This window comes from Hakea prostrata, chromosome 5, assembly GCF_041222555.1.
Source record: "Hakea prostrata isolate BN-2017 chromosome 5, UWA_Hpros_2, whole genome shotgun sequence".
In the NCBI taxonomy this organism is placed as follows: Eukaryota; Viridiplantae; Streptophyta; class Magnoliopsida; order Proteales; family Proteaceae; genus Hakea; species Hakea prostrata.
Window position 1 is genome coordinate 1,065,325 of NC_142604.1, and position 10,242 is coordinate 1,075,566.

A 10,242-nucleotide genomic window follows, 5' to 3' on the forward strand; every position below is an offset into this window, starting at 1 on the left:
GTAAGGAAAAATAAAGAGTAATAACATAGACCGATATCAGATCATTTGATGTAGATTGATGTGACTGATAAATAGATTTTAATCATTTGATTGGTGTTGGAACACATGGCAAACATTTACATTTCTAAAATGAGTGGTCCATTTGATAAATTTATGTAATAACATACCTAATCAGCAATCACATAAAATGGATTATAAGTTATAACAAAAAGGAAAATAAAAGAAAGAAAAAAAGAGAGACGGTACTTCACTTCCGTTGGGACTTGGAGAATTTGAGGTTTTTTAAGATGGAAGTGTAAATAGAGAGCGACTACAGTGGTGAGACAGAAATTTCGGTTTCTTTCTTTCATTTTTCCAAAAGAGGTGGATCGAATTCGGGACTCTACGGAGCCATGCCTTGCGTAGCTTCCGATTGGGAGGAATTACTACTAGAGGAAGAGATTAATCGGCCTGTGTTTTTGAAGATGCTCTCCTTCCACTGAAGCTTTGCAAGAAAGGGTTCTTGATTGAATAGATAGGAGCAGAAGGTTCAATCGATCAGAGCTTAGGAGCAGAAGGGTATCATACCATTTGAATTCAATCGACCTGAGCTTAAGAGCAGAAGGGTATCATCATCATTTGGGTTCAGTCGACCTGAGCTTTCTGAGCTTTCGAGACAGGATGATGCCGAGAGAAACAGAAAACTTACCAAGCTTCTATCTTTCCAGCAGAAAGACAGTGAACCGGTGCGGAGGTAGAGACTTGGGCTTTGATTTTACTTCACGTTTTGGTCATCCTCCAGGAAAATTTATTAACTCTTTTATATTGATTAAACCTTAGAATTTACGTTATGCTTGGCCCTTGAGATAAATAGAGTAGTAAAAACCATAAACAGGGTTTAAATATGTCTACTTACACTGTTCCACATGATGTGAGCCCACTCTGAGACCATGCCTTGTGGAGAACTTTTCATATATATATATATATGAAGCTTCGCCCACAGTCCCAAGGAGAATCGTGACCTCTTATACTATGACGTGCTGGTTTTTGCCAATTGAGCCAACCTTTTTGGTTAGGTTCAAATTTTTGGAATTTAACTCAGTTGGGGATCATGAGATTGCAATTTGAACCCAAAAAAAGAAAAGGATCTTTAGATTGCAATCCGGCTGATATCAAAGCGCACAGGCATATGATAGATTGACTGACAACCTGCGAAAAGTATAGAAACTTGATCCAATAAACTGATTGAATATAGGCCAAATTAACCTGGTTCAATTTTGCATTTCATTTTAAGTTAGGTTTAGCTGGCTCAGGTGTTGATCAAGTAACGACTTTGGATCACCTCCCCATCAGGGGAGAACTAGGTGGTCTCCCTTGATGATTGGCGGTTTAAACCGCACAGTAGGGGGTGGGGCCCATCCGTAGCTATTAAAAAAAAATCAGAAATAAAAATCTCAGTGGTCCCATGTGGGCTGCACCGCCTACTATGTTGGTTCAAAACCGTCACAGAAGCACATTATTCTTTCCGGATGCGGAGCTGATCCGGACTCCAAAGTAATGTAAGTTAATTTTGTGTCCCATATTAAAGTAGGTCTAGCTGGACCCCATATTTTACCTACCCCCTGTGTGCCTCACTATAAGTTTTTGCCATCAACCAAAGAAATGTTATTTTAGTAGGATATATATTGTGGTTCAGGATGATTAGGGTTTCTAATCTACATCTGTTGTGACGGCCGCCTCTGCTATCCTTCCGTTTCTTTTTTTTTTTGGGGGGGGGTGTTAGTCTGGATGTTTCAATATTTATTCAACTTCAAGGTTTAACAACAGCAAGGTTCAGTCTACTCTCACTTTCTTCTATCCTTCAGTCCATATTTTTAGTATAAGGAAACTGAAATAATTGTTATTTGGGATTGTAACATTGATACATTTATCTTGAGCATCTGATCATCTTATAGTAGTTTAAGTTTGCTTCCCCTCTTTTTGTTTTACTTTCATATATGACTTCAGGTGACATTTTTTGGAAATTTTTTTGCTAAGTAGTCTTTGGTTTTCTTTTTTCCTTCTTATGATCTGCCTTTTGCATGTGTTTTGATGAAGAAATAAATATATCACTTCAAAATGGAAACTTGTAGATGTACTGCATACCAGTAGTTCATTGTGCCAGAAAATGCTAATTTGGTGCTAGAAGAAGTCTAGGGGGTTAGGGGCAGAGATATAGATAAAGAAGACCTATTCAGTTGTTGTACTAAGTTCAAAAACATTGGAACCAGTTTCCAGAGCCAGAAGACTTTAGGGCTACGTTTAGACAGAAGATCAAGAACATTCTTTTATTGCATTAAATTTCTTTGGCTTCAAGTTTAAAGTGCTGACTTTCTATAACACATCTGTGATATTTAAAATTCATGGCTTACTGAGTTATAGTTCTCAAAATTCCTATAGATGAGGCGACAGAAAGCCCATCTAACAAAATATTGTTGAGCCGACTTCCCCATCTCATTATAGAGTTAAGAATGCAAATTAAAATGGGATATGGAGATTATGAAAATTTATAGTAGAACCATCAAAAAGTTGGAAACAGTCAAATGAGTTCATTACATCAAGTGGTAAATGGTTGGGTTGGGGAAAAATATTCTAATGACTTTACCATCTTTGGGCATCGGATCAGCTTTTCAAGACTTACGGGAACATTATTTCAAAGTTGCAATTGAACATACTGGTAGCAATGAACACTTGGTAAAACAAGGTCAAAGTTTATCATGGAATCTACAAGGTGGGATTGATTGTAGAAACAATACCATTACTTGATAAAAAATGACTTCTCAGACTAAAGAAGGTTGTTGCCACTGCTGGACCTTAGAGGAAGCCATTGAGGTGGGCTGAATCTGCCTTTAGGTGTAATGCATTCTCAAGCTCCACAAGTTTTGTAAGGCATATTAGAGTACCACTTATTTAAAAAGTGTGTTGGCATACTCCTTGAAAGATGGGAGAGGTGGCAACAAATTATGTGATGATATGTTAAGATATTATTTCTATAATGATTTACCCTATAGTTGTTTTCTTGCAGATATTATCTAGCTAAATAGTTATGGTGGGGCCAGATCAATCTATTAAGTGGCACATCGTAGTTATTGCTATCTCGGAGTTTCTCGTAGAAATATCCTGTCCCCTGCATTGCAATTATGTGGTATTGGCTTTTCTTGTTTAATTCATCTTAAAATATTTGCTCAATTTAGTCATTAAATAGTGCAATGCTGGAAGTGATTATGATTTTCCTGTCTCAGTTAATCTATGACGTTGAGGACGTGCGCTCCAATCGGATGAACGATTTACCAGATCATAAGGTTTGCTTCATGTTTTTCAATCAGAATGTATATTATCTATGTATGTGTTTGTCTGTGAGTGCATCTGTGCTACATTTATGCATACATGTATGTAGGAACATTGAGAAGGCATTCTATAATGCATATATGAGAAAACAGAAATTCTTTGTAATTCAATAAGAAAAAATCCAACACCTGATTCAAAATGTCTTACAGCTAACATGTACAGCGGTTTTCCGTAAATATTGGCCTTCTCCAACAGTACAGAGAAAATTGCATTGCTGTATATAAAATTTCTGGATTGGTAATATGAAACAGCTGTTATAAGTGTTCAGCAGTAATGACATATTACCATATATGGCAGTGGATGTTACAGGCTGTTTATGATTTGTCCTAATAAAAACTGTGATAGCTTTAACAGCAGTGGAAGTTAATAGTTTGTTAATTCTTTAATGTCCGTAATATTTTCATGCTGCTATTTATTAGGGGTTGCCAATGACATTAAATTTCCACGTATCAGGGGTTCTAGTTAAGAGAAGTACGATTACCAATATGGAAGAGAATGTGTTTTATGTATTTATTAATTATAATATGTTACTGCTGCTACTTGTGAAGATTTTTCAGTGGCAATTAAATTACCATCTCTTGTCAGTCCTTATTAGAAGTGGAAAGTTTTAACTGAAACTGAAGGTAATTATTTTTTATTTATAACAGCAACAGTAACAGTAACAGCAACTAACTCAGCTTTCTCCCAAGTTAGGGGTAGGCTAAATGGGTCTAAGAACACAAGGTGGGTGGTTAAAATTTATTTGTTAAATAACCACTGTCTATCTGGCAGCGGTTAGTGTGGACTGGGGACTGCCTCTGATTTGTCCTTTCTTTTTGAGTCTTTAATCCTAGTAGAATAATTAAAGAAAATAAGCATATGTTCTTTCTTGTCAAAATGTCTGGAAAATTCTGTTCTTTTTGAGAGAAACCATTTGTACAGTTAGTGATGCCAATTATGAGAGTAATCGCTCAATGTAAGGTGAGAGAGAAGAAAACAAGATAAAAGCTTAGATGAGGAATTTGGCCAACTTTTGGGTTTTCATAATTCCTATCTTTCTTGCACATGCTATGACTTTGGTGATACAGTGATATCTCAGGTTTTGGCTAATTTGATTTTTAATGCATTTACCATGTTACAAGAACTCAAAAGATCTTGTGAGATATCTCTCTTTTCCATTTAGCAAGATTATGTGCAAGATGAGATGGTGCTCCTAGCACATGGGGTCTTGAGTCTTGATTGTTGACTCTTGGTTTGTAACTTTGATGATTGATTATCATTTGAGCTTTGTAATTTGATCTATGAATATTTTTACTGTACTAGACTTGTTTGAACTTTGAACTTTGAGCATTAATGTATCTAAGGTTTCACTTTAGGGTAGCGGTTTCGAACTCATATTGCATTATATTTTTCCTCCTTCTGTGGTTAAATGTGTTTAGAAGGGCTGAAATTGGCAGGCAGCAAGTTTCAGCTACAAACTGACCCTTAATACTCCTTGAGATTGGAAAAAGGTCCTCAATCTCTCGAGGTAATTCTCTTTTTTTGAGTTGGCAAGATGGGCGATCGAGATCTTGAACCATCATACATAACTTTACCTACGTCCAAATATCTATTTGAAACATTTCTCCTCTATTATACTTGCTATATTAATCTATAGGGACTTCCTCGCTTATAGGTTTTTTACGGATCAAAGAAAACTATATGAAAATCTGTCTTACAACAGCCTTTCTTTAGGTCTCTTAATTAAATAACTAGCTTCAATTATTGATCTTCCTAGTATAAAACAAATTGATCCTCCATGACAGCAGTTTCTTGTCTCAAAAGGTGTTTCAATTACCCTCTTTCATAATTTCATGGAATGACTCACCAGCATCAGAAACATACCCCTTGCCTCTACAGATGAAGGCTCAACCAAGGGGATGACAGATACATGGAAGATGAAAAAGAGCATGTTTATTATACTTCTTAGGGTAGTTTTATTTGGAATATAATTGATTGTAATCCTTTGGAGATTGATACTATGAATTCTTGGAAATACAATATATTATGTAAATGTGCTTTTATTTTAAGTTTGATTGGATTCTGCTACAGTGTCTTCTTTTTGGGTTGACTTTCAGGTTCCATCCCAATCAAGAAGACCATCTATTAAAGATTTGACGCTCAATGTCGTTAGTTCTTTTAGCGGTACAAGTTTAGACTTTCTTCTATGCACTAAGCTGGTAATGGAGTTGTGGCCTTGCGAGGTATGATCTGAGACTGAGTTTTCTCCTCCCTATGTTTTGTCTTTCACCCTCTTTGTAGGTGCTTTTCTCCCTCTCTCGTGCATGTGTGGGCCCAGATGGTTGTATAATGTTGAAAAAGGATAATTAGAGAAGATGGTGGAATGTTGTGTGATAGGGAAATTATCAAATATCTATGTTGCTTCGTTAAGATAATATATGGAATTACACGCAACTCTCTAGTGAGATGAAAAATGGGGGGAAAAAATAATAAATAAAGAAAGAAAAATACCTAGTCTGTCTTTTCGAGTAGCTAAATGTGGTCTGCCACTGGGTGAACAACTCTGCGCACTACCACAAACTAATGCTTCTCAAATTCAGTTTCATTACCATCTTTTGCTGATAGAGAATATCTAGTAGACCAAGAGAACGGTACACATCCCCAAATCCATTATCATGTTGGGGTCAGTATAGGTTCCTCTTCTCTTCTAATGCAAAATGAAAGTCAAGCATGGGAGGCATTGACAGTGAAACTGGTTCCTTGTCAGTGTGATTTGCTGCTTCCAATTTTATGAATGCACTGATTTTCTGCTAGTTCAGCTATTACAACTTCCAGTTGCTTAGATGAATCTAGTTTTTTAGAGTCCCAGAAAATACAGGCCAAGTGAAACCTGAGCAGAAACTTGTTGAGGTGAGAGGTCTTCTCTTTGATTTTTCCTGTTGGTTCGTCCATAAGATTTCTTCCAGTTTCATGGAAGTCAGATTATATTTACTTGTTGCTCCTGTGATATTTTCACCTCTTCACCCTGTAGTTACCAAATATTAATTAGACATTCCATTGTACTACATTTTTTGTGCTTTTCTTACTGTCCTTCATCTCCTTTTGGTTGGGATTTTGAAATATTAGGTTTGGGCCTTATTTTTTCTTAAATTTTTTTAACATGTTCTGTTAGTTTCAATGGTATTTTTGGTTGGATCTTGAGTTCAGATATGTTTGTCGCAAAATGTTTGTATGTGCACCATGTTTGTGGTGTCTGTGGAGGGGTTAATTCATTTTCTTTCCAGTGATAGAATGCCAGCTGGTACTGCTTTTGGCAAGTTTTCTTATGATTTATTTTACTTTAGATTCGACTACCATGTTGATTTGAGAGAAAGCTTACTGAGCTGGGTTATGTATTTGTTGACAGGTTCACAAGTCAGGGTCCTTCATATGGTTGCTGGACATCACCAGGCTCAGTGGCTCCAATAATTTCTTTCTGAATTTGTTCTGCGAGTTTCAAACTTTTGTTCCTGCTCAAGTTCTCTAGCTCACTTTCAGAAATTTACAATGGCACCGAAAAGGCTGAGAAGAAACCAGCAGAGAAGAAGCCAAAGGCTGAGAAAAAACCAGCGAAGGAAGGATCGGCCGCGGTAGACAAGAAGGAGCGCAACAAGAAATCAGTCAAGACTTACAAGATCTACATCTTCAAGGTGCTGAAACAAGTCCATCCTAACATCGGCATCTCTGGCAAAGCGATGGGAATCATGAACAGCTTCATCAATGATATCTTTGAGAAGCTCACCCAGGAAGCTTCCAGGCTTGCTCGTTACAATAAGAAACCCACCATTACCTCTCGCGAGATCCAGACCGCTGTTCGTGCTGTTCTCCCTGGTGAAGTGGCTAAACATGCTGTCTCTGAGGGTACCAAAGCCATCACTAAATTCACCTGTTCCTAATCTGTGCTTGTTCATAAATTACTGATCTATTTGATTCTTGCTTCTAATTTTATGATGATCAACTGCTAGATGGGTTTAGATTAGTGTTTCTAATTTTATTGGAATCAACAGCTTACTTTACTGTAAATTTGTTTTTTTTTGGGTAGAAAGTTTACTGTAAATCTGAGTTTCTAGTTGAATACAAGAGTATTTCATTCCCACGAGTTTTGCCTCTTATTGTGTATGGGCATTTCGGTGCTGGCTTTCGTTGACTAGATTGATATGGATTTTCCAGCAGGGACAGTGAGGGCGGTGGTTGCTGGCCGGGGAGTGTTGGGGTGATTTATGGCGGTGGTGGTCCGCTGAGGTGTAGCCGTGTAGGTAGAAGATGTGTGAAGGGAGTATCCCTTCACCCACCTAAGGGTTGGTGTGAGAGAATTAAAATGGGGGTAGTTTGGTCATTATACCATAATGACAAATTTTAAATGCTTTAAATAAAAGTAAGGGCATTTGGGTAATTTCATAATCCATTTTAACAGCAAAGTTAACTGTGGGTAACTTGTAATTTACATGTGGGTGCCAAGTAATTTATGAGGCATAGTGGGTAGTCAAAAGTTTTACCCCAAATATAGTGAGTGCCGTGTAATTTGCTGTTGATTAAACAATTGATCTTTACCAAAAAAAAAGATTAAACTATTGTCACGTTTGAAAAATTAAAGATAAGCTCTCAACCCTGTGTTTAGAATCTCACCATTAAAAGTTGGTTTTCACACTTCTGGACTGAAAAACAAATCAAGGATTGCTAGAACATTTCCATCAGCTGATACTCTTTATGGCTGTAAATTATCAGAGCATGTAATTAACCTAATCTTTTATGATAATATCAATTTCATCCCCTTCTTTTGCATTATTCTCCATCTTAGTGTTTATGCATGATACTTGTAGTTTGCACGTGCATCATTTTCTTGAGTGGCTTTTCCCTTTGTTTCCATCTTTATCCATGAAGAGTTGTAGAACAACAACAAAAGTCTCCCTTGAATATATTTGTGTATGACTGTTTCTTCTTTTAATCTTTTTGTTTTTGTTGTTATGTTCTTAAACTTTATTAATGAATGGGAAAATTTCAGAGACATCCCAAAATATACTTCAGAAATCACAATCATCCCACATGTACGCTAAATTGGCAATCACCCCCTTTTCTGTCATAAACGTGAGTTTGTTAGAAGAAAAGACGAATATACCCTTGGTAGCATTTCTGTACTAAAAATTTAAACTACAGCTATGTCATCTCATTTTGGTCTTCATCTTTTTAGGCTTTAGATTAGTATATCTTAGAATACCCTCTCTTCAAAGTTCTTTTTGCAGATAAAGAAAATGAAATGAAAACACAAAAGAAAAGGAAATATCTACAGTTCTCTCTCCTTTTTCTCTGTATATTTTGGGGTTTCTATGTTGGGTTCAATCTCTTCTATCTGGGATTAGATTTTTGCTGTCAATTAATTCCATTTCTTCTTTAGATTTTGACAAAACGGCTTCTAGGGTTACTGTTTTCGTGGTTTGGATTTTGATTTCACTTTTGTTGATGTATCATATTTTTATGCAGGAAATGAGGGATGATGACAGCAAAGCAGAACTGCAGGTGGTGTAGATAGGTAATAAATAATTTCTATATACTGAGACAAATTTAGGGTTCTTATTCCCTATCTCACTTTCATTATTATGTGCAGAATTATTTCGCTGAAACGGGGCCTGCGAAGATGATTATAAACAGAAAAAGGAGATTTTATGTTCGTCGTCAACCGCTTCAATCGCAGAAAAGGGAAGGAAAGTGGGTGACCAGATATGAAGTCGAAGGTGAGATGGAAGAGGTTTCATATGCTGCAAAAAGATGGATGGGAAGGGATGGAAATGTCTCTAAACTGCCCTCACCGGTCACAAGAGGATAAGGGCAGTATGAAATTATCCAACCATGACTTAACGGAAATTGCATTGGATAATTAGAGTAGGTTTTGATCTATAACACCTACTTGTTTGTTCAGTGAAGTGATGATCCTTAAGGTGAGTTACTTTAGATGGAGAATCTGCCAGTGCCTGAACTTGTATAATGCTTAGTTTTAGGTACATTGAATTGTAGGCACAACTTCAATAAGGGGATGGATCAAGTACCACCAGAATCAAGAAAAGGTAGATATATCTTCAATGCCATCATCTAGAAGCATTGGATAACTAGGGTGATGGCAAAGTGCACCACTGTTCACGGCTAGGCATAAAGGGTATGCAAGTTGGGTAAATGAAGGAGTGTGAGAAGGATTCTGAAGATGTGCGAAAAGAGGAGGTTTCTAAACATTTCCTGAACGAGAAACATGTAGGAGAAAAAGTTGGCACAACGCTTGTCTAGAGGATAGTTGCTGGGTTCTGTTCATTTTGGTATGTTGGAACTTAGATTGAGTTACTGAAGAAAACTCTACTGTCTCCTATTTTACAACACTAGAAGGCAATTAATGGGGCAGCTCACTTGCCCCTATCACAGAACTTCCCCCACATACGCTATCCCTTGAGAAATTTTAGTTTCTAGTCAATGGGTAGACAGCTTGTTATGACTCAAATAAATTTCTATGGCACATCTTCATGCACTGTGATTCGCCTAAGCAGATTTAGATGCATGGCTTGTTGGCTTGAGAGCAGATTCGACCAGATTTTATTCCCCAACAAAACTTGGAAAATCATTCCTTTGATCTTCTGTTTTCAAAAATGGTTCTTTTCAGATGGCCATAGAGTGATCAGATGTATCAATTTTGCTTCCAATATGTTAACATACATTGCCATTGCAAACTACTCTTGGGAATGACTGATAAGTTTAAATATGATTTAGAATGTCTACATAACCTACCATGCTTGAAGAAATGGGTTTTCATAGTTCCCTTGATGGGAAGGTTTTGCACTAACAATTTTGTGGAAATAGAGATCTATGTTCTTGGGGCGT

At 36.9% G+C, this 10,242-nt stretch overlaps 1 protein-coding gene and 1 long non-coding RNA gene across 2 annotated transcripts; both read left to right on the plus strand.

Moving 5' to 3' along the window:
• The first annotated feature begins 271 nt into the window (after window positions 1-271).
• LOC149014278 (uncharacterized) lies at window positions 272-5,828 on the plus strand. The gene is made up of 4 exons (XR_016173399.1): window positions 272-733; window positions 3,044-3,163; window positions 3,261-3,320; window positions 5,463-5,828. It is a non-coding gene; the product is annotated as an uncharacterized LOC149014278 (long non-coding RNA).
• A 999-nt stretch (window positions 5,829-6,827) lies between these two features.
• On the plus strand, window positions 6,828-8,852 carry LOC149014279 (histone H2B.9-like; the record flags this gene model as incomplete). Its single annotated transcript, XM_089155231.1, has 1 exon — window positions 6,828-8,852. A coding segment is annotated over one exon (453 nt), but the record flags the coding sequence as incomplete, so codon positions are not given.
• Window positions 8,853-10,242: the final 1,390 nt, after the last annotated feature.